Source organism: Callithrix jacchus, chromosome 7, assembly GCF_049354715.1.
Source record: "Callithrix jacchus isolate 240 chromosome 7, calJac240_pri, whole genome shotgun sequence".
Classification (NCBI taxonomy): domain Eukaryota; kingdom Metazoa; phylum Chordata; class Mammalia; order Primates; family Cebidae; genus Callithrix; species Callithrix jacchus.
In genome coordinates this window covers 59,466,298-59,490,629 of record NC_133508.1, presented here as the reverse complement: position 1 = coordinate 59,490,629, position 24,332 = coordinate 59,466,298, and the positions used below count along the sequence as shown (strand labels likewise).

General features: G+C 53.1%; 1 protein-coding gene across 7 annotated transcripts in view; it reads right to left on the bottom strand.

Annotated features, from left to right (window-relative positions):
- EPHB2 (EPH receptor B2) overlaps positions 1 to 24,107 on the bottom strand; it is a 203,964-nt gene extending 179,857 nt beyond the window's left edge. For all 7 annotated transcript variants that reach the window (XM_035308091.3, XM_035308092.3, XM_035308093.3 and 4 more), the window contains exon 1: positions 23,903 to 24,107. In XM_035308091.3, the coding sequence (XP_035163982.1) occupies positions 23,903 to 23,963 (61 nt within the window). In that variant the 5' untranslated portion in view covers positions 23,964 to 24,107. The remainder of the gene's footprint in view (positions 1 to 23,902) is intronic.
- Between the last annotated feature and the right edge of the window lie 225 nt (positions 24,108 to 24,332).

Sequence of the window (24,332 nt, the reverse complement as noted above, 5' to 3'; positions counted from 1 at the left end):
GTGCAGGTGTGAGCCACTGTTCCCAGCATAGGCCCTAGTTCTCAACAATAGTCTCAGGAAGATGCTCCCACACCATGCCCCCCAGGTCACAGGATTTGGTAGAGCTGGTTCAAATCCCGGCTGTGCAGCCTTAGTCAGCCTCACCCCCTCTTAAGCCTCAGTCTCCCTACCCTGCAGGGGTGTTCTGAGATAGTGTATGTAAAGCATCAAACACCCTGTTCAACACAAAGCAGAGGCTCAATGAAACAAACTTCTATTCACTAGCATCAGCACCGCAAAGCAACACAACAGAGGCTTGTAATCCGTATGTCCCCTGAATTTGTGCATGAAAGTATCTGTGTCTCCAGCTTTCCAGGAGGGGGCAGTTCACAGCCTGCCTTGAGAAGGCAGCTTCTCAAAGGTCTTCATGACACCAAAGAAGTTAAGAACCACAGCAAAATAATATTGATATTCAGGCTGGGAGTGGTGGCTCACGCCTGTAATCACAGCACTTTGGGAGGCCAAGACAGGCAGATCACCTGAGGTTAGAAGTTTGAGACCAGCCTGGCCAACATGGTGAAACCCCAATCTCTGCTAAAAATACAAACATCTGCTGGGTGTGGTGGTGCACACATGTAATCCCAGGTATTCGGGAGGCTGAGGCACGAGGATCACTTGAACTTGGGAGGCAGAGGTTGCAGTGAGCCGAGACTGTGCCACTGCACTCCAGCCTGGGCAATAGAGCAAAACTCAGTCTCAAAAAAAAAAAAAAAAACAGAATACTGACATACTGGTGGTACTTTATTGGGTGTATGTATCTCTGGGTTTCGGTTTTTCCGCTTGGAGACTGGGGAGCCTACCCTAACTGTCTCACAAGGATGTTTCGAGGCTTGGGTGAGACTGGAGGGGAAAAGGATGCTGTGCAGGGGGGAGCGGGATGGGAGATTTATCCTGCTCCTGCTAAAGAGGCAGCCAGGGCCGGGTGTCTACAGGCTGGGCCACAGAGGCAGCTACTCCGAAGCCCCCTCACAGAGAGGCCTGAGAGAGACATGAGCCCCCTGCCCCAGCCCAGGCTGGCCCTGGGCAGGGGGCCCAGGGCAGGACTCTGTCCTTCTTGACTGAGAAGCTCCTGACAGGGCCTCCCCTGTGGCCTCTGGGCTGGGGTTTTGTTTTCGGAGATCAGGAGGCCTAGAATCCAGTCCTGGGTTCAACTTCTAGCTCTGTCCCCACAAAATCATACCAGCCTGATGGAATAGCATGTCATGAGCATGGGCTTTGGACTCAGAGAATCGTGGGTTCAAATCCCAGTTCTGGCACTTAATACTTTGTAAAATCAGTCCTCTAAAATGACTGTTAACATGAATGTTAAAATTGTATAACACTAATATTTTTTGTCATTCGTATTGTTACACATCACTGTGTGAATTTGTACAAGTCCTTACCCTCTTTGGGTCTTGGTTTCCCCATCTGAAAATAAAGAGTTTGGTTAGAAAGGCAGCCTAGGCCAGGAGCAGTGGCTCACACCTACAATCCCAGCACTTTGGGAGGCTGAGGTGGGCAAATCATTTGAGGTCAGGAGTTCGAGACTAGCCTGGCCAATATGGTGAAAGCCTATCTCTACTAAAATTACAAAAATTAGCCAGGCGTGATGGCAGGCACTTGTAATTCCAGCTACTCGGGAGGCTGAGGCAGGAGAATCACTTGAACCTGGAGGCAGAGGTTGCAGTGAGACCATGCCATTACACTCCAGCCTGGGCAACAGAGCAAAACTCTGTCTCAAAAAAGGAAGGAAGGAAGGAAGGAACGAAGGAAGGAAGGAAGGAAGGAAGGAAGGAAGGAAGGAAGGAAGGAAGGAAGGAAGTAAGTAAGTCTGGCTAGGAGGGGGAACATGCAGAGAGTCTGGACAGTCCTGGATTAAAACTCAGGAAAAATCCACTTGAGCAAATCCTTTCATCTCTTTGAGCCTCAGTTTCTTCATCTGTGTTAAGGGTCTCATTCTTCATCTGTATTCAACAGACACTGGCTGATTTATTGTGTGTGATGTGCTAGGTCTGGACTAGGTGCTGCTGGTACAAAGATGGTCATACCTCTACGTGATGGGTCACGGTGAGACCCGCTCCCAGGAACGCAGGAGGAGCAATGGAGATGGCAATGTGAACAGGCTTGTAAGATGCAGAGTTGCACAGTGTCAGCCACTGTTAACGGACCCTGGAGGGCCTCCAATTGCAGACCCGAAAATAAAGCGGGGGTTCCCTAAATATTTACCTGCTAGACAAAAATAAGAACCCTCTCAGCAGAGGCACCAAAGGCAGCTTTAGAATCTAGACATTTGTGTGTGTGTGTATATCTGTGTGCACACGCGCACTGGGGGTGTGGAATGAAATGAGGTCATATGGAAATGGACTATTTTTATTTCAACAAGGCATTTTAAAAATACTCTTAATTATATGAAGATGGGGAAAGATTTTCTTAAAAATTAGAGAGAAGAGTTAGAGCCGCCCTCCGGCCCCCCACGCATTTCCCCAAACCCTGCTCTGCCTCCAAGCTTCTGCTCCCACCCCCTCTGGCCCCCTCACCTTTCCCAGGCCCCTGCAGCTCTTGGCTCCCACTCCTGGGAGGCAGTTGGCCCACACATCTGGGCAGAAGGGAGCCAGAATTCACAGAGCCGCACCCTCTAAGTCCTTTCCAAGTGGGTTCTTATGTCATCCTCACTCTGGGAGGCAGGCCCTCTAATTCCCACTGCACAGATGAGGAGGAGCTCATCACCTTCGGAGCTCAGGAAGGTTGTGCTCCCAGGCTGAGGTCACACAGCCTGTCAATGGTCTGTACGGCCTGGAGCTGAATCTCCTCCACTAGAGGGGGCCGCCTTCCAGGGCAGCTGCTGCAGAGGTTCTGCAAGTCCTGAGACCAAGGGATCCTTAGGACTGCTCAAACCAAGGACCAGGCAAATTCCTCTTGGGTGGGATGAAGACTGGGGCACAGGTCGGACAAAAGCCTTCTGGCCCTGGCTTCTGTGCCTCTTTCTTCTACACAGGAATGATGTTTTTTTGTTTTGAGACGGAGTCTTGCTCTGTCACCCACTGCACTGCTGGAGTGCAGTGGTATGATCTCAGCTCACTGCAACCTCTGCCCCCCGAGTTCAAGTGATCCTCCTGCCTCAGCCTCCTCAGTAGCTAAAGTTACAGATGCACACCACCATGCCCAGCTAATTTTTGTATTTTTAGTAGAGACAGGGTTTCACCATGTTGGCTAGGCTGGTCTTGAACTCCTGACCTCATGATCCACCCGCCTTGGCCTCCCAAAGTGCTGGGATTACAGGCATGAGCCACCGTGCCCAGCTGATGATGGTTATTTATTGAGCACTTACTATGTCTCAGCCACCTACTAAGGTAAGGGCTGTTACCATCCCCATTTGACAGATAAGGAAACTGAGGTTCTAAGAGATGAAGCAACTTGTCCACAGTCATATCTAGTAAGAGCTGGCACCAGGACATGAACCCAGCTGGTGTGGCTGCAGAACCCCTCAGTGGTCCACTGTCTCCCAGTGCAGCCTCCCGCCCAAAAGAGGGAAAGGGACTTGTGCACAGTCACTCAGCAAGTCCTGAAAGGGGTGGACCTGGGCCCAGGCCAGGCTCTTCTTGCCCCTCTGTCCTCCATTCCCTCCAGAACGATCTAGCACATGCTAGAGTCACCAACCTGGCTGCGAGGAGATTGCATTGTCGATACATTATCAATTTACATTAGAAAGAAAGAGACATATGCTTCCATGCCAAAAATGCCAACAGAGCCTCCTGGGGTGAGTAAGGGCAGGCCAGAGTGAGAAGACATTTAAGGTCCATTTTCTCTCCATCCCCTCTGGATCCCCCAAACTATGTGAGGCAGCCTGAGGAGCAAAAAACCAGGGCTACTTACTAACAGCGCAACACCGCTCCCTTGGTCCGGCCACCACCGTCTCCTGTCTGGACTCTGTGGTGGTTCCTCCTGTCCCCTGCTTTGCCCCATCCCCCACTGTCTGGCCTCTAATGACAGTCAGAGTGGTGCTTTCTGAACCCAGGTTAGATCCTGTCACCTCCTCAAAACCCTGCACCGCTCCCATCTCACTCCAGGTAGAAGCCAAAGTCCTGCCACGACCGGTCCCTCTGTGTCATCTGCATTCTCCCCGGCCCTCCCATTGCAGCCACCCTGGCTGCCTTACACACCCCATCACAGTGCCTTTGCCTGGCTCTCCCCTCTGTCTGAAACACCCTCCCCCAGGTATCCCTGAGCCTTCTCTCTTGCTTCCTTCTGGGCTCTGCTCAAACACCTCTTCCTCAGGAGGGCCTTTCTGACCCCCTCCTCCCACGGGCCCTTCCATCTCTGCTGCGGTTTTCTTCTTAGCACATCCCTGCTTAAGCTACACACTGGATATCTGGCATCAGTCCTGCCCACTAGAAGAAACCCTCCATGGGGCAGGACAGTCCCTGCTGCCCCCTGTAACTTGTCCACAGCCACACAGCTGGTAAGAGTTTTGGATGTCGAGACCCCCAAAGGCCAGGGAGCCCTGACACCTCCCACCCAAGTGCCCAGAGAAGTGGGGGAAGGGCCACCTGGCTTGATATCCGTTGGATCTGAGTGCGTGCCTGTCCCGCTGACTAGTTGTGTGGCCTCATCAAGCCACCCCCGCCCCCACCCCCGGCTCTGAGTATTAGGAACCTCATCTGTCCATCCAGGAGAACAATACCAGTGGGACCTTCCTCCCAGGGGGCTGTGCACAGCCAGTGTGTGAGCTCCCCACAGCCAGGCCCACGATGCCTAATTCACCTCGGATCCCACACCCCCACCCTGGGGCCTGGCCCCGTGCCAAGCCCCTGCAGACTTCAATCCCACTCTGTTCAATTAAAGGGAGATGACGGATGTCACAGCACTCTGCCAACTGTCACCCAAAAGAACAAACAGAAGCATATACTCCTTTCACTCATCTGAGAGCCGTGCATTCATTCATTCATTCTTCCAGTCAATATATATCAGTCGAGCACTTACTAAGTAGGGGCCGGGTGCTATGCTAGGTGCAGGGAATCTAATGATGAAGCAATTGGACCATGGTCCCCGCCCTTGTAAAGCTGACTGTCTAGTAGGAGAGGTAGAGATGTTCAAAGCAACAAACTCATCATTTTAAAATTATGATGGTGACAAATGCAGCAAAAGATGGGCCCAAGGAGCTATGCAGGTCTCTTGAAAAAGTAGAGGATGGGTGAGAATTACCTGGGTGATAAGGGAGCAGCATTCCAGCTAGGGGGACCAAGCAGTGCAAAGGCCCTGTGGTGGGAAGAGTCTGAAAGGGCCAGAATGGCTGGAAGCCCTAGACCAGACTGGATGCTGGACATTAGGCAGAGTGGGAAGGAAGCAGACTGCACGGGCCTAGGGGCCACAGAAAAGTGACCCGAAAGCAACAGGGCATCACAGAAACACTGGAGCAACAACATGGCTGGATCCACAATCCAATCCTGGGTCGTGTTCTCCTAATATAAGTCTGTGTGTTTCTCTCTCCCAGTGTGGCTGTGGTCCGAAGTGTCTGGCTTGAAATCTTAATTTGGAGGTTTCAAGACAAAAGGTCCTCTCTTTCCAGCATCTCATGCCCAGGTGAGAATGTCCACCCACCTCAGGACTGAGCATCCAAAGCTGTCTGGGTGCCCATTGGCTGAGGTCTACCTGCTGACCAACAGCACAGATGTCACAGAGAATTAAAACCTACCCAGAAATTCAGGAACCTTGATGTAGCTCCCCCTGTGATCCTAACTGGGAGGCATTACCCCGAGTGAGCAGATTATCAGGATGTGTAATTTCTGGAATAAACACAGCTGTGTTTGTTTCTCCACGCAGCGCTCCAGACAGAACGGCAGCCTGGCCCGCCGCGTGCAGCTGGAGCCTCGCACCTTGGGACGGATGCCGTCAGGGAGCTGAGAAAACACTCCTCCCGCAGGCCACTGGGAGCCGTCACGCAGGCGGATCTGCATGGAGGCCAATTCAGGGCCCCTGAGGAAGCAAGTGACGAGACCTCAGAGGTGTTGGGGTCCCAGAGGGGAAGTGAGCATCGGGACACCTCCAGAGGCCTTGTCTCTTTGGGACTGGGGGGCATGATCAGGCAGGACGACTGGCCCTCTAAGCCATGGGAAGATCATCCTTAGTGTGATCAGTCCATGTAGGAGGACCATGAAAAGGTCAGAGTCCAGCCCTGGAGCTTTCCAGGTGGGAAAACTGAAGTCCAGAACAGGAGAATGGGGAGATTTGGGTGAGGGATGTGGTCTATCCAGCACCACTTTGTGACAGGCCCCACAGTGGGTCCCAGAAGCACTCCTCCTGCTCTGCAGCAGCTGTGCAGCCTGTGGGGCCCACAGAGCAGGGCTTTGATCCCAGTTCCATCACCCAGGAGCTGTGTGACCAGGAGTAAGTCATGTGCAATCTCTTTGAGGCTCAGTTTCCTCCTCTGCAAAGTGGAGATAATCATACTGACTCTGCACCTGGGGAAGGATTAAACAGGATTCCGCATGGAAAGGGTTTTCTGCAGCGCCAGGCGCACTGCCAGGAACCCCTAAATCATATATATTCCTTACTCCTTCACTCATTCATTGATTTTTTTATTGAGCACCTGATAAGTCCTAGGTGCCATGCTGAGCATTTGTGAAGTTCACATTATTACAGGGAGGATATGGGAAAAATGATGACTAAATAATGTTTTATTTGTTATTATTATCCCCATTTTACAGCAGGGCAAATTGAGGTTCAGAGCAGTTAAGACATTTTTTGAAGGCTCACTATTTGTTTTTATTCTACCTTACTTTCAAGAGGGCTAGAGGCAGATATTAAATAAGTCTAAGTCTCAGCCAGGCACAGTGGCTCACGCCCATAATCCCAGTATTTGGGGAGGCTGGGGCAAGAGGATTGCTTAAGCCCAGGAGTTTGAGACTAGCCTGGGCAATATAGAGGAGACCCAATCTCTATTAAAAAAAAAAAAAAAAAAAAAAAGGAAGGAAAAAACAGGCAAAGACAAGAGAGGAAAAAAGACATGACAAGAAAAATATGTCAAAGTCTCCACAGCTAGAAAAGGGAGCCACCAACTTATCTCCCTTAGAAGGAGTTTTAGTGGCTATAGATCTAGTCCCAAGTTCCAGCCCTGCCACTGTCTCTGTGTGTCCTCAGGCAAGCAGCTGTCCCTTTCTGGGCCTCAGCTTCCCCATATGTCCAGCTCTGACATTCTGCATTCTGGGATGGTTCTCACGGTGCCGCCTGGGTTGTCCAGGCTCGATGGAAGAGCTGAGGCCCAGCAAGGTGCTGGTAACCCCTCCCTGGCTCAAGGAGTGAAGTGGGCAGGGTGAGACAGGAAGCGGAGGAGCTCCCTGGGAGCTGTGGGGCTTCAGTGCAGGGAGAAGGGAGGCAGTGCCCTGACTCATTGACTCTGCCCTGGTCCCTACCGTTGTAGCCCACCCTCAAGGATGTGGGCCTCGTCCTGGCCTCTCCCACTGCTGGAGTAGCTGGCTGGGCAGGAGTAGCCACACTCAGGGTCTAGCTTAATGGAGGCTAGGCCCACGGAGCCCTCCCGGCCTCCAGCCTGCCTCTCACTGCTCCGGATCCTCTTCCCATGTCCGGCTTCATGGCCTCCTTTCTGAACCCTTCCTTCCTTTGGATTCCTTTCAGTGGCTTACTGCTGCTTCCAGTATCAGACATAGCCCACCACTCAAGGCTGCTCTTAACAGACTCAAACCTCCTCTGCCATTTCTTTCCCACACGTTGGTTCACTGTGGCTTCTACAAACCTGCCCCTTTCCAGCCTCCAGGCTTTTTCCTAGGCTGTTCCCCCTGCTAAGAATGCCCTTCTTTCCATCCACTATGTAACAAAATCCTACCTACCAAAGATTGCCATCCTGATGGCACAGGCTGGAGGACTTTCCTCTCTGCACTCAACACATTCCATCTCACACACAAGTGTGGCCTTGGACATATCACTAAACATCTCGAAGCCTGGTTTTTCACCTACAAGGTGTTACTAATTATGATGGGCTGGGTGTGGTGGCTCCCGCCTATAATCCCAGCAGTTTGGGAGGCTGAGACAGGCCGATCACTTGAGGTCAGGAGTTCCAGACCAACCTGGCCAACATGGTGAAACCTTGTCTCTACTAAAATATAAAAAATTAGCTGAGTGTGGTGGTGTGTGCCTGTAATCCCAGCTACTCGGGAGGCTGAGGCAGGAGAATTGCTTAAACCTGGGAGGTAGATGTTGCAGTGAGCTGAGATTGCACCCCTGTACTCCAGCTTAGGCGGCAGAGCAAGACTCTGCCTCACAAAGAAAAGAAAAATAAAAGAAAAGGAAAGAACCTATTATGCAGGGTTCTTAGGGGGATAAGTTAGAGCATGTCAGAACCTCACCTAGGATGGTGCCTGGCACTCAGTGAGGACTCAATGGTGGAGGCTGCTGTGATCGTAATATTGATGAAGGAAGAAGAAAAGAAGAAGAATGAGAAATAGCAGAAAAGAAAGAAGAGATAGAGGAGGAGGAAGAGGAAAAATGGAGTAGGAGAAGGAGAAAGAGGTGGAAGAAGCCCTTGCCTATCACCTCTACTGGGATATAATTCTTTGCCATCAGAATGCCAATTTTCTTTAATTTCCCTCTATGTCCCCTAGCATCCTAGAGTCTTTTGGAAATGGCTGTTGAATGGATGGACAGATGGATGGATGAAGGTGGGAGGGCGGGGTTGTGAGAAGGAAGGATGTATGGACAGATGAACAGAAACAGATCAGTCTGGAGGAGACCAAGTGTGCTATCCCAGAAGCCTCGCAGCAGAGCAGCCCACTGGCACCGGAGGCTTCTGGGACCAGATGCCAAATCTGTTCCCCTGCTGTTGCATCTCCCACTGGCTCTAAGCTCCTGTGCTCCTGGCCAGCATCAGTCTGCTCTCAAGGTAGAGTGAGTAGAAGCTCCGGGCAGCTGACACCCAGGGGAGTTCCAGCTCTTCCCCCACCTGTCACCAGCCTCTGACAGCAGGAATATATCTCCAAAAGTGTGAGCCAAGTCAATGGGAAAATAGGATTTACTTTATAGAAATTCACTTTGGGGGCCAATGTCTACAAAACTCCCCAATGCAAAAACCTTGGCAAATCCACAGTCAGTGGCTCAGAAAGGTTTCTCCAAACCTGGGGAGTGTGCTGTTTGCTAGCTCCCTCCAGGGCCAGGAACTGGAAAATGAGGAAACATCACAGTCCAGATACAAAAGAGAGTCTTGGGAGGATAAATGCACTTTGGTTTTTGGTGTCTGTTTATTTATCCATCAATTTCATCAGTTTATCCATCCAACTATTCAAAACAGGCAAGCATCCTGCCATTGTCCCTTCATTCACAAAACCATCTTGCTATCTGTCTATCTATCTACCTCTCGATCTACCAGGCCAGCCAGCAAACCATCCAACCACCCAACAATCCACCTCACTATCAACCTGCCCATCATTCACCCAGCCATCCAATCCATGCACTCATCCTCTATCTATCCAGCCACTTATCCGTCTAACCATCATTCACTCAACCACTCACCCAACTGCTGAGCTGTTCATCCAACCATCTAACTGTACACTACCCAACCAGCATGGCTGAGAATCTCCCAGTACAGTTGGGGAGAAACCTACACACGGTATGGCATAACCTAGGCAATGTAAAAGGGGGGCATACAAGTTGCCACCAAGGACACAGAGGCCACCAACAGCAGAAGGGGGAACAGCCAGTGAGAGAGATCAGAGCAGGCTTCACACAGGAAGAGATGCTCAAGCTTCATCTAAGAGGCAGCAAGAATTGACCAGGGAAAGATGGCGAAAAGGATACCCAGGTGAGGAGGAGGGGGAGGAGTAACATGAAACAATGTGGTAGATTCTAGAAGCCCAAAGGCTTGAGTCCCCAAAACTACTTGGTTAGCTGTGGGCCTGGGCCAGTCCCCAGTTTTTCCAAGTTCACCAGACTCTGTAATTCCCCTTGATTCCTAGAAAGAAAGGGCCATGTCCTGCGGCAGCTGGGTGGGAAGCTGCCATCTGCTGCCCTGGGCTGCGCTCTGATGGCTACAACAGGGATCGACCCGGGAAAGAGAGAAAAGCGGGTGACCTACAATTCTGTGAAACAGGCTTTGCCGCCAAGCCAACCCAGGTATAAATCCCAACTTCTTATTTTGCAACAACTTATTTAACTTCTGAGTCTTTCTTCCTTCTGAAAATGAAGAAAACATCAACAGCTCTATGCTAGGCCACTGTGAGGACGGAACCAGCTAATACGGGCTTGGGGGGTACTTGGTAAGCTGTGGGTAATACTAGTTACTCTTCCTGATCACTGCCAATACGAAAGTCCTACTGTGTGCCAGGCAAAGTGATCTAAAACAGTGGATTAGAGAGCCGGCCTTAGACATACATGAGTCGATTCTCAGTAAATGTCAGTTCTCTGTCCATGTATGCAAATTATGTACAAATGGTTCCAAAAAAATACATTTACATTACACACACACCACACACACACACACACGCACACACACACACACACGCAAGGGGGAAAGGGAGTAGAGGGTGAAAACACACAGGAGAGCAAAGGTGGCAAAAATGTTGGTGATTGTTGAATCTAGGTGAAGGCTATACAGGTGTTTGTTTTACTGTGCTTTCAGGTTCTCTGTATGTTTGAAATGTGAAAAAGAAAAAGAAAAAGACAACAGCTCTTTCTCTATCTATCTTGGAGCCAGACTGCCTAAGCCTGGATCCTAGCTCTATCATTACTGGCCAAATGGCCATGGATACATGAGCACCTTCTTTAAGCTTCGTTTTTCAATATGTAGGATGCAGGTGACAACAATACCTCAACCCAGTGTCTGGTCTTTGGCAAGTCCTTAATACATGCTAGTTGCCGCTGTTATTATTACTATGATTCTTGTTTTCGAATGGCTAACAGACTGAGGATGACAGAGGCTTGGTAAAACACCTGCTTAAAACAAAATATGTGCGCTCTTTTAATTCCCCAAACAACACCATGGGGTAGGTGACAGTATCCTCACTTTACAGTGAGAAACTAAGCTGCAGAGGGTAGAATGGTTTACCCCTGACACTGGCGGTGAGTGGAAAGACTGGGATTTGAACACAGTTCTGCCTGTCTCCAAAGTTCAGGGTCTTTCCCCCCGGTATCTCCAGCCTCTCCTGACTCAGGCCCAGCCTCATCACCCTTTCAACTCCAGAAGGGGCCAGTCAGAGGGAGTCCTGAGCTTTGCTGGCATGGCTGTGCTTCTGGGCCAGCCAGGGGCACCCAGTGTCAGGGGCTCCTTGGCAGCTCAGGAGCCCTTTTCCACTGTTCTCCCAAGAGCTGCGGGAGCTGCCATCCGAGGCCGTGGGGAGTGACAGCTGACGCTGATGGGGACAGGCAAGAGGATGTACCGGCCAGGGCCCTGACTCGAACAGACTCCCTGGGCCATGGCCTTTCGTGGGTTCCAAAAAGGCCTTGCGGGCTCTGGACGAGGTTGTTCCCAGGCTCTGCCTCCCCGTGAGAGGCGGAGAAGCCCCATTCAGGCGGGACACATCCCACTGTGCGCTAAGCCGCTTTCTTCCCACTTACACGTTTCAGATGCTTTTTGTCCTTCCGGCTTCCCATGGACTCAGGCCAAGTGACAAGTTGGTGCCGTGGACATATGTCGTCGCCATAATGGGAATGTTGACCCCATGCTCTCTCCCTGCTGGGGCCAGGCAGCTTGCACCCCGCCCCAGTGCTTGGCATGCCCCGTTCTCAGTCACATAGGACTCCTTCCAGCTCCCCAGACACATCACATGCTCACGGGCCTCCTATCCAGATCTTTACAGATGCTCTTCCTGTTGCCCGGAATGGCTGCTGCACTGCTTTTTCACCTGGCTCTTCCTTAAGAATCATCTTAGAAGTCGCCTCTTCTAGGACGCCTTGTCTAACCTCATTGTATAGTTCAAGAAGCTGAGGCTCCAAGAGCTAAGTTAAGAGAGCCAAAGTCACACCCTAAGTGTCAGAGCCAGAGGTCCAATCTAGCATGGTTCTATTCTAAGACCATGCTGCTTTTCATACATTCTGCCAACTCTGCCTCCATCAAGAAGAAACCTAGGGAAGACATGCTCTCTGCCTCCAAACATGGCAGATGCCTGCAAGATGGATCTTGTGTTCTTGGATTGTTCTGGAGGGTAGGAAAGAGGAACCATGTAGGGAAGTTATGGGGAAAGAGACTCCCCAGTTCAAGGTGAGGAGGCATGCTTTAACACCCCCCAGTGCTCACCTGCTATTTGACCTTGAGTAAGTCATTGAACCTCAACTTCCCCATTTGTGTAATGGAGCTAACAATACCCTTGCTATTTCTTTACCCCAAATACCTAAACCAGAGGTTGTAAACTGCCAGCCAGCGTGCCAAATCCAGCTAGCAAACATGGTTTGGTTTGGCCAGAACTGTATTTTAGAATAAAATGAGTAAACATTCAAAAACCAGTTTTCAGGCCAGGCATGGTGGCTCATGCCTCTAATCCCAACACTTTGGGAGGCTGAGGTAGGTGGATCACTTGAGGCCAGGAGTTCAAGACCAGTGTGGCCAACATGGCAAGACACCGTCTCTACAAGAAAGAGAAAAAAAGTGCTGAGCATGGTGGCAGGTGCCTGTCTTTACTAAAAATACAAAACTCAGCCAGGCATGGTGGCACATGACCGTAGTCCCAGCTACTTGGGAGGTTGAGGCCCAAGAACTCCTTGAACCTGGGAGGCAGAGGTTGCAGTGAGCCAAGATAGTGCCACTGCACTCCAGCTTGGGCAACAGAGCGAGACTTAACACAAACCAAAAACCAGTTTTCCCATGAGCATCAGAACTTTGCAAATCAGCTGAGTGCAATGGCTCATGTCTATAAACCCAGCACTTTGGGAGGCTGAAGCCGGAGGATCTCTTGGGCCCACAAGTTCGAGACCAGCCTGGGCAACACAGTGAGACTCTGTCTCTACCAAAGGGGGGTGGGAAATGCTTGATGCAGTGGCAGGTGTCTATGGATCCAGTACTTGGGAGGCTGAGGTGGAGAATTGCTGGAGCCCAGGAGATCAGGGCTGCAAGTGAGCTACAATTGTATCATTGTCCAGCCTATGCAACAGAGTGAGACCCTAAGAAAAAAGAGAGGGAAAAAAAAGAACTTTGCAAATCAGAAGATCTGGCAAGATTGGGCACGGATTCCTGTGTGACAACATGGTCAGGAGTGGGTGGCACCTGCCTTCTTTTTTTTGAAACGGAGTCTTGCTCTTGTTGTCCTGGCTGGAGTGCAGTGGCGCAATCTCAGCTCACTGCAACCTCTGCCTCCTGTGTTCAAGCAATTCTCCTGCCTCAGCCTCCCAAGTATCTGGGATTATAGGCATGAGCCACCCTTCCTGGTTAATTTTGTATTTTTAGTGGAGATGGGGTTTCTCCGTGTTGGTCAGGCTGGTCTTGAACTCCCGACCTCAGGCGATCTGCCCACCTTGGCCTCCCAAAGTGCTGGGATTACAGGTGTGAGTCACCGCACCTGGCCACATCTGCCTTCTTTAGACTGGATGTGTGCTCCTCCTGGGGCACTGTTATAAGTCAGGCAGCCAGGTCTCCTCACTCATTCACAACATGGGCCAGCTTGCAAGTCTGGGACCTCTGACCAAGACTCTTGTGATTTATTCCCTGTATCACATTAGGCCAGATTTCCCGGTCAGTCAGCAAACAGAAGCCCACATTTCTTGCTCAATGGTTTAGTGCATCAACTTTGACTGTGTTGCCCAGGTCCCCCTCAACTATCCTTGGAAGTGACTTGCAGAGCTCAGTGGTCCCACCCACTTACTTCTCTGTTTGCACACATCTCCATGTGCTCTGGGGCCAACCTGTGCTCCAAACTTTATTGATAACAACTGGCCCACGCCTTCAGAGTTTTTTCATTTCCTCTAATGTGTCCCCACTCCTGCGATGGCCTCTGGGCAGGGTGGGAGTGACAATCACAGTCACCCCTTTACCCGGTCTTTCATAATAGAATGAAGAATACAGCTGCTCCTCAGCTCAGCCTTCTGAGGTGCCTGAAATTATGACCCCCAGTTCACTGATGAGGAAAATGAGGCCTAGAGCGGTGAAGTGACCTGCCCCAGGCCACAGGGTTGAAGTGTCCTGCCCGAGGCCACAGGAGCACCTGGGACCCATCCTTTCAGTTTAGTCCCACCAGCCCAAGGCCCCTTTCTCTGGCGTCAAGCCTCACACTAGGTCTGGAATATCTACAACTCCAGGCTGCCATTTTTCATAGTTTTAGGTTTGTTTATTGCACAGACATCTATCTAGTATCTGTCATGAGCCAAGCCCTGTGCTGTACATGGTGAAGTGTTAAGTCCCTGCCCTCTCAGAGGAGCCAAATAACACTGATGACAATGCAGGGGGTAAGTGCTGGGGGTGGGGAAGGAGGGAATGAGGTTTCTGGTTTCCTGCTACCTCCCCACCCCCATCCCTGGACTGGACGATGAACTCCCTGTGGGAGACTGTCTACAATATGGCTGCCAACAATTCCTCCCGCTGCTAAACACGAAGCCACTCCTCCCATTAAGGAGGGTCTAGGTTCAAGTTTGGACCACAGATTGGCCCAAGAAACATGGAAAAGAACAGGGTGCAGGGGTGGGCACTGAACTCTGAGTGCCACCTGATTCAGTGGGTCAGGACATGTTGGGTGGGACGCTGGACAACCCACCATTACATTTTCTGTGCTAAATAGCTGAATAAGAAATGGGACTTCTCTTCAAGGATGAAACAAAAAATCAAGCCCTGTATATTTTTCTTTTCCTTGAACCTAATAAGGAAGCCTGGGATGAATCTGAGCTGGCGTTGTGACTGGCTTTGACCAACAGAATGCTGCAGGGGTGACACTTTGTGACATTAGAGCCCAGCCCTTAAGAAGTCTTGCAGTTTCCAGCTGGGTGCGGTGGCTCACATCTGTAATCCCAGCACTTTGGGAGGCTGAGGTTGCGGGATCACGAGGTCAGGAGTTCAAAATCAGCCTGGCTGAGATGTTGAAACCCCGTCTCTACTAAAAATACAAAAATTAGCTGGGCATGGTGGCGGGCACCTGTAATCCCAGCTACTCAGGAGGCTGAGGCAGGAGAATTGCCTGAACCCAGGAGGCGGAGGTTGTGGTGAGCTGAGATCGCACCACTGCACTCCAGCCTGGGTAACAAGCAAAACTCTGACTCAAAAAAAAAGAAGTCTTGCAGTTTCCATTTCACCATGTTGGGAGCTACTTGCCATGGATAGAAGCACAGTCTAGACTAGTAAAGGATGGTGACAGCAAGGAGCGTGAGGAGACCAGCCTTCCAGCCTTCTGTACAAGGGCCTCAAAGACATATGCGAAGCCATAGTGGAACTTCCAGCCCAACCTTGCTGAGTGTGGCCTCCCGAGGGATCCCCACTAACAACCAGGGGAACAGAATAAGCGCCCAGCTGAACCCATCCAATCCACTGAATCAGAACAACTAAGACATCATTGTTGTTTTAAGCCAGTAGGTTTCGGGATGGCTTGCTAAAGATAAGTGATACACTTTTCAGGAGTGGAGTCCTGTACTTTTTGTAGCTCTCCTTTCCCTTGCCTGAAGCCTGGCACTGGGCACTGAATCGTGGAGCTGGAAGAGGCCTCGAAAACCACTGAGTCTCACCCCTGTTGTTTTATAGACGAGGCAGCTAAGGCTCAGGAGGCCAAGCAATCGACTCCAGGTCACACAGGGAAACAGAGGCAGATCCAGATCCAGGAGGCAAACTCAAGCCCTTACAGGGGCTGAGCACCCAGGGAACCTCTGCACTAACTTGTAACACACCAAGACAAAGGAGTGCTGCAAGTCGGCAGAGAGGTGCCCCTGGTGCTCACACATTCTGTCTGAAGAGGCAGTCACCATTCAGCTCCAGCCGACTGTGGCCATGTGGGAATGTGGGCCTGGCAAAACCAGATTGTCTGACTTTTCAGAGATGCCAGAAACCGGACTTTTCTGCAAAATCTCATAATTTTCAAATGTTGGCTAAGAATTCAAACTGGATGGATGAGCAATCGAGATTGGCCTTGGGCTTCAAGCTTAGTCCAGTCAAGCTTGAAGCAAGTTACATTATCCCCCAGGCCTCAGTTTCCTCATCTCTAAAGTGGGCCCCATGGCTCCTGCCCCTTTCAGGACGGCTGTTAAGGGCCGATGAGCTATTGTGTTTGGAAGCGGAGCTGTGAATGGCCCTGTGACTGATCCATAGTCTCTGTTCTCTGCGGAGGCGCCCCTTCCAACATAATGAGTTCACACCCGATTTGTCTAAGTTAGAACAACATTATTCTGACCATTGTGACAGAGACTGCATTTTTATGGCAGGTTTGTGTGTTCCAGAACCCTCCCATTTGCATTATCTCAGGATGTTGATGGAGTCCAAGGCTGGACAGCTGCCTTGGAGACCCTCATCAGAGCCAAGCCTCTCCTCTGAGCAGGGAGGCACATTCCAGAAGTGGAGAAGAGTGTGAGCTCTGAAGTCACTGGACCTGGGTTTGAATCCCTGCCTCACCACTCCCTAGGTGTCCTTGGGCCATTCACTCCTCTCAGAGCTTCGGTTTTCCTATCTGTAAAATGGGCATCATAATACAACCACCTCTAGGGCTCTTGGGACAACTGCATGAGGCCACACACATAATGCCCTGTGTCTGGCATTATGTACACATAATGTACAATGTCTGGCACAGATGATCATGGCAGGGAAGTTGGTGCCTGCCAGGCACTGGGCCAAGAGGGAGGACACGGCCATGAAGGAGTCTACCCCTTTCCTAGATTAGGGAGGCTGAATTGGAGTGGGGAGGGGGCCTTTGAGAAAACCTGGATGGAACCTTGAGTGGGGCAGGCTGGAGGGGCCTCTTAGCTACCTAGCAAGTCAGCCAGACCTCCTTGCCCTATAAGGCTCAGAAGAGAATGGGTAGGGGAGAGCTGGAGATGGAAAATCTGGTCTGCTGACCCCTTGTTCCCCTACTGCAAATTGAGCTTCCCACTGGTAGAAAGCAAGGATGGCAACCATGAACATTTACTGCAAGCGCAGCACACCTGAGGCACACACTCAGCTTCGTCTTCCTCAGATTAACACAGCCATTGTTCACAACCATCTCAAGAACTAGGAACTATGATTACCCCCATTTTAAAGATGAGGAAACCAAGGTTCAGAGAGGTGAAGACACAAGCCAGAGGACACAGAGTAGGGACAGTCTGACTCCACCCACCCTTCCTGTAACCCCCAGGCTCTGCTGTTTATAGAACAGGAGAGAAAGTGATCAGGGCTAAGCAAAGGCGCTGTGGGACTTCAGAGAAAGGGGCAAGTCGTTCTGACCAGGGCTGAGGGTGCTGCTGACATTTAAGGGTTATGGCAGCTAATAAAGAGGTTCTGCCAGTCACTGTACACAGGACCTCCTTTAATCCTCGCCGTGAGCCTCTCACATATGCGCAGCATCTCCAGTGTCCAGATGAGGAAGCTGAGGCTCAGAGAGTGGATCATTTGGTCAAGGCCATATAGCAGGCAAGATCTCCCCTTCTGAGGACACTCCCATCCTGCGGGGGCTGCAGCAGGCGGCAGATGGCTCCAGGAAGCTCACCTAGTGAGGGCGTCCTAGGCAAGTCCCCAGGTGACATGGGGTGCTGGGGAGACAGGTGTCCCCCTCCCGCACCCTCCGGAAGGCAGCTGCTTTAAAAGGCCCTAAAACGCTTTCAAGGCCGCCTTATCAGAGGGACTGAGCTGATCCCAATCAGGGAGCCTCCAGGTGCTGCCACAATCAACAACTGCCGGCCCGCCGGCCCGCCCCTGGGAGCTGTGCAAACATTCTTTCCTTCCCTGCCTTCCCCAGCTAACCTTTTATGCACGAGCCAGCGGCAGCCGGGGCTGGTGGGTGCTAACTCTGATTGATTTCACTTCATTTCGGTCTTTTCCAGTTTCCTGCTGAGGTTTCTCTTCCTCTTTCCCAGGAGTTCTGTGTCTTATCTTAGGCTGCTGGGGGGCAAATTTGCCTGCCTAGTGGAAAGACCTGGAGAGTGTGTTAAAAATACAGACTCCCCAGTCTTGTTCCCCATATCTCCAGCTAGGTCAGGCATGTAGGTGCCAGGTCAGGAGACAGTTCTTGGTCAGAGGTGTGGTAGGTCCTCCTCTGCCAGAAGGCCCACCCTGGTGTGCATCTCCTCCACCGTCAGTGGGAGCAGGGGTAACCTGCCTTGCCCAGCCCAGGCTTCCTGTCACCAGCGGGCTCCATCTGCCCCTTCCTGTGTGCAGAGGTCCAGTCTTTAGTCTAAACTCACAGGTGAGCTCTGGGCAGGCAGAGTTGATCAGAGGCTACCTTGGGCCGAATGTCCAGAAAACTGGCCCATAGAACCTGTCCCAGACAGGGCACAGTGGCTCATGTCTGTAATCCCAGCACTTTGGGAGGCCGAGGCGGGTAGATCACTTGAGGTCAGGAGTTTGAGACCAGCTTGGCCAACATGGTGAAACCCCATCTCTACCAGAAATACAAAAAAAAAAATTAGCCAAGTGTAGTGGCACATGCCTGCAGTCCCAGCTACTCGGTAGTCCAAGGCAGGAGGATGGCTTGAACCTGGGAGGCAGAGATTGCAACGAGCCAAGATCGTGCCACTGCACACCAGCCTGGGTGACAGAGTGAGACTCCACCTCAACAACAACAACAACAATAAAAAACCTGTCCCTGCTTTGGCGCTGATGCAGAACCTTGAGGAAGTAGGACCAAGGGTGCCTAAGACAATCCCACAGGAGGGAGGGGCCCACCCATGTTCTATAACAATTTCAGGGCGATTACAGATCCTCAGGACTTAGGAGGCCTAGGGACCCCAGATGAGAGTCCCCTGGACTAGGAATCTGAGTATTTTCCCCTGACGGGACCTGGAGAAAAAGGCAGAGATGGAGTCTAAGTCGTCCATACTTGGGGGGTTGCCATACTGGGGGAAGTTGGGAGCTTTTGGGGTGGGTTAGGGGAGACACTGATGGCTGATCTGATGCCTGGACAGTCTAAATGCCAAAATGGGGTCCACATCAACATCACTGAGGGCAGGGACCTCAGAGGGGTTGAGACGAGCATTTAATGTCCACAGCTTTAATGAGTGTCTGACTCAGGAACCCAGGGGAAAACTGACGTGCAGGCAGTCTGTGCCCCTCGCTCCAGAGCACACAGCCGGGATTTGAACTCCGTCTGTCTGCCCCTGAAGGCTGTGCCTTTTCTCTACCACACACTGCCTGTGAAGTCAGTTGGCCCTGTTCCCCACCGCAGGCACAATCCCTTCCCCCACCCAGCCCCTGACAAGAACTAGGTGCCTGGTGACTCTTTAAAAATATATGGATGGATGGAGAAATGAATGAGTGAGTAAGTCAACTTGCTTTCAAATTCTACAGCATTTAGGTTTCAAATCTAAGCCCTGATTTCCTGGCTAAGACGAATACATGAAAGCAGTCTCCTTTAAAAATGAGAAGCAAAAGAAACAGACATAAAAGGAAAACCAATTCCAAATTAATCCCATGGAAGGTCACTGGGTCTTAGACAGGTAATGCCCCAGAGGTGGGCCCAGTATGGGGTGGGAGAGTCGAGTTGCGGGAGGGAGGGAGGCAGGCTCCCCACTCCATCAGAAGTGGACTTGTCTACCTAGCACACAGTGGCTGCTGGTCCATCTGAATGTTCTGCTCCAGCTGAACTGATCTATTCGTTATCCCCAAGCACTTTCTTGTATCTCTACTCAAGTCATCCCCTTAGTGTCTCCCTCCAGGAAGACCTCCTTGATTTCCTTGGCCAGATGGACTCTCCTCCATGTCCACATCATTCTCCCAATACTTATCACAGAACACGGTATCATATATTCATCTGTTCGTTCACTCAACATTCAATTCGTTCCATGTTCCTGAGCACCCACACGGCTGGGCACAGTTCTAGGCACCAGAGATGTGGTAGCAAACATGGCAGATGAAGTCCTGGCATTTGCAGTCTAGTGGGCAAGGCAGGCGCCAAGCAGGTCTGTGATACTTCTTCAGGTGGCGATGTGTTTCATGAAGCAACACAAAGCAGGTGGGATGGAAAGGAGCGGAGCTGGGTCTGTTTCAGATGAGAGAATCAGGGAAGGCCTCTGGGGAGGTGGAATTTGAACAGGGCTCTTCAGACCAGAACTGTGGACACAAAAGTGAGGCAGATGGGTCTCTCCCTTCAGGGAGCTCACAGTCAAGCCGGAAACTGACAAGCTGGCCTTACTGAGACTGTCCAGGACCAGATCTGGCTCATCTGAACGTCACTGCACACTGCAAGCCAGTGTTCTTTCCAAGCACGAATCTGGCCAGGTCCCTTGATAGCTCAAGAACCTTCCAGGGCTCCCTGCTGCCCTCTGCATCTGATCCAAACTCCCCAGCTTTCCATTCTAGGCCTTCAGGACCTGACCACCCTGCTCTCATTCTCAGTCTCAACCCCCACTGCTGCCCTCAACCCCTCCGCCCCGAGACACATCAAAGTAAGTACCTGATCATCCTGCCTCCACGTCTTTCTATGGACATATAGACGTGCTATTTCCTTTTACAGGCAAAATTCTTCTTATCCTCTAAGTTCCAAAGTCAACCTCTTTAACTCTTGAGAACACAGTTTGTTAGCATGACAGGTGGCCAAGAAAGTTTCACAGCAGGGAGAATGGGTGGTGAGAAAACGAGGCAAAGCATAAAATCATAAAAGATGAAATAACCCTGTTCTGTCCTCGGCCACCCTGGGGGCTTCACAGCCTCCCCTGGGAAGCACACTGGACCCCGTATCACATTCTGTCTCACCCACTGTTTTCCCTGTCAGCTTGTCCCGTCTCCTTGTCTGCCCGGGGTCCAGCACCATGCCAGCCAGAGAGGAAACTCCATCAATATTTGGAGAGCAAATGAGCAGATGTAAGGAGGCTGATTTTCTCGAGACCTTGACCTTTGGATTCCATCTAGTGGCGGGTCTGCCACCGGCCTCCTGCCCTGTTGGACGTTTCCCCAGCGCTCTTCCATCCGGTTCTAAGCCCCCATTCCACATGTTCCAGACTTTCTTTCCCTTGGTCAAGGGGTGGGGGGGGGTCTCACGGTTTGGGGGAGATGCTAAGTTTACCATCCTAACCTAGGAGCCCCTCGTATACACACACCCCCTCTCCTCTCTCCTATTCTGAAGGTGGTAGCTGGGGATTTCCTGGGGCCTTAATGGCAGGACAGGCCTTTACGGGCTGAGGAGACGCTGAAGGGAAGGAAATGGTGGCCATGTGGCTCTGGGTGCTGGGACCCAGAGGGCCTACCCTCCTACCACCCCACGGTTCAGTCCTGTCTCCACAGACTATGTCACCCTCAGGAGGACGCTGTTGTCTCCCAAATGTACAAAGGCAGCACCATCCATCCCTGGCTTCCACGCCCTGAAGTCCATACCCAGTTCTAGAAGGGGGACTTCTCCCATCTGTTATCTGGTCTGATCCTCACAAACACCCCAGGAGGCAAGCAGGACAGGCATTATCACCACCCTCATGGGACGGAGGAGGAAAATGAGGCTCAAAGCGGGGAAGCAGGGTGTAGATGATGGACTCTATAAGAGATTTAGCCTGGCCATTTTACACCCAGGGAAACTGAGGCCTCTACAGGGAAGGGAGCTGGCCCGGAGTCCCACGGTAAATTAGAAGCTGGCCCTCTGATCTCCACCTCACACACCTCCCCATCCATTCAGCCAGCTCCTTATTAACTGCTGGACTACATTCCTAATGTCCAGGGGAAAAGGGAACAGCCTGGGGCGAGCGCTGGGGTGCTGCAGTGGCCCTCCTCCCACCCTGCCGTGGCTTTCCGTCCCCACCCTGCCCCCAAGTGGTGGCCCAAGCAGCCATACCCTCCCGTGATGTCAGTGCTCACCAGCCCTGTGTCCAGGGCCAGGGTCCAGGCTGGCCACAGCCTACCAGATTCCAATCAGCCTCTGCTGGGGCGATGGCTGGACAGACGTGGCCCTTCCATCTACCCTGCAGTAATTAAAAACACACCCAGGCCTCTTCCAATGAGAGAAGGGCCAATTTTCTTCCCCTCCAGCACCGCTGACTGCAACCTAAATAGCAATATTTATGCCAAGCTCCCCATAATACTGTAAACATCCCAATGTATATCGGGCCAACGCATGAGTCATTTCCCCAAAGCCAGAGTTAATAAGTGGTACCTCAGCCATGTTCCATGGAGCTCCCACCAGCAGCCGGGCCCCAGGGCTGCCCTCCACACCCAGAGCCCGTGGCACCCTCGGTGCCCCAGTGGTCCCACTCCGGGAAACCGCAGGCAGCCGCCAAATCCCCGGAGAGCCGGAGGACAGCTGCCTCAGTGCCAGAAACTGTGGCTGCCATCCAGGGACACCCCCCGCCCCCCGACTGCGGTCACGAAAGTGCTTATTACCAAAAGAGAAACTCAAATTGTAGCACGGGGTCCCCCACGATGCCTCTCCCAGAGGCTGCAGCCCCCACGCCTGGTCTGATAGGTTGTTTTTCTGAGGCTGCAAGAAGGGAAGGGGCTCCCCACAACCCCAAAATGGCCTGAGAAGTGCACACAGGCTTCATCCCTCAGCCCTTGGGAGCAGAACCCTGGAAGGGGTCACGTGGTTTAGGGGCAAGAAAACCCAGCTAAGTGAGTGCTGGTTTCAAAGAAAGACCTCAAACCTGGGTTCTGTTTCTATCACCCAACGGCCAGGGTGAGACACTGGACTTTTCAGAGCCTCAGTTTCCCTATCTGCTAAAGAGAAGGAGGAATTATACCCACCTGGCTTCCCCAGAAGGCTATTTTGAGGGATCCAACACAATTGTGGGCGGGAAGGCACTTTGTAAAGCTTAAAGTACCTTGTCAACTGTGCAGCACGCCGTAAACCACAGAGAGCTGCGTATAGTGCGAAGTACTTCATAAACTGTAAAGTGGTTTGAAAACTGTAAAGTGCAGTACACGTGAGAACCATTATTCATGTTCCCTTCTTGCCCTGCAAGCTCGGCCATTCCTGATGGACACACCCAGACCCCACTAACTTTGCCTCCAGAGCAAGCTGGCTCGGGAGATCTGGCAGCTACCCCTGCCCCCCTGGGGGTCGGGTGGTACCAATACTCGAGGCCACGGGGAGGGGGCCCGGCGACCCTGGCCAAGGCCAACACATGGCAAGAGCATCTGGTTCGGCCTTGGCGGCAGCTGGAGAGTTCCCGGGGCTCCAGCCGCCACGCTGAGCACCGGGGCCGCGGGGCGGTGGCCAGCAGGGGTGCCCAGAGACCCCGCGCGGCGGGGAGATGCCCACGGACCCATCCCCTGCGCAGTCCTCACGGGGAGGGGATCCCATTGTACGCCGCGGGCGATGGGCAGGCAACGACGCGGGGGCTGGCGCGCTCCCCTCCACTCTGCTAGTCCCTGCTCTCTGGGGCGCCGGGCCCCATCCCGGGGGCGCAGGCCGGGAGCCCCCATCCCGGCCGGCCGCGGTGCCTCCCTCCCTCTGCTCCCTGCCAAACTTTCCAGGGCCGACCGCGCGCCTGGCCCCCCCATCCCCGGCCGGGCCCGCGCCCCTCCACCCTGTGCGGAGCAAGACCAGGCCGGCGCGAGGCTGCTGCCTGCGCCGGGGGCGGCGAGCGCGCGTGGGCAGCCCCCAGCCCTGGGCGGCGCTCGCCGGGCTGGCTACAAAGCCTCGGCAAGATGGTCCCTTCGCCTCCTCCTGGCACAGTCAATCAGCGCCCGCCGCTCCCCGGGCGCCCGCGGGCCCCGCTCCTCCCGGCGCGGCCGGACACACCTCCCCGCGGCCACCTGCGCCCGGCGTCGGCCCCCGGGCAAACTTTGAGGGCCGCGGGGCGGAGGTGGGCGCTGGCGGCCGCCCGTGCCCGGCCGTTCCCCGCCCCCATCGCCCGCCCGCCCGCTCACCTTCCACGGCGGCGAGCAGCGGCAACAGCAGCAGCGCGGCCCCCAGCCTCCGCAGGGCCATGGCTGCGCTTCCCGGAGCCTCGGGCCGCGGCGCCGCGGGCCCCGGGCGGCCCGGGCGGGAGCGCGCGCCCCAGGCTCGGGGGGCCGGGGGAAGCGGCGAGGCGCGGCGCACACACAGCCACCGCCACCGCGCAGCCAGCAGAATGAGCCATCCAGCCCGGGCAGAACGGGGACCCGGGCTCCGCCAGCGCTGGGCACGGCCCACCTGAGCCGCGGGCGCGGGGGGAGCCCGACCGGGCCGCCACCCCCCGCGCGCGCCCCGGCCCCCGGCGGCCCCGCACCGCCCCAAGCCCCTGTGCCCACACCGCTCCCGCAGGGTCACCCGGGGGCAGCGCGGGCGCTGGAGGACGGCGGCCCCGCGCGCTTGGGC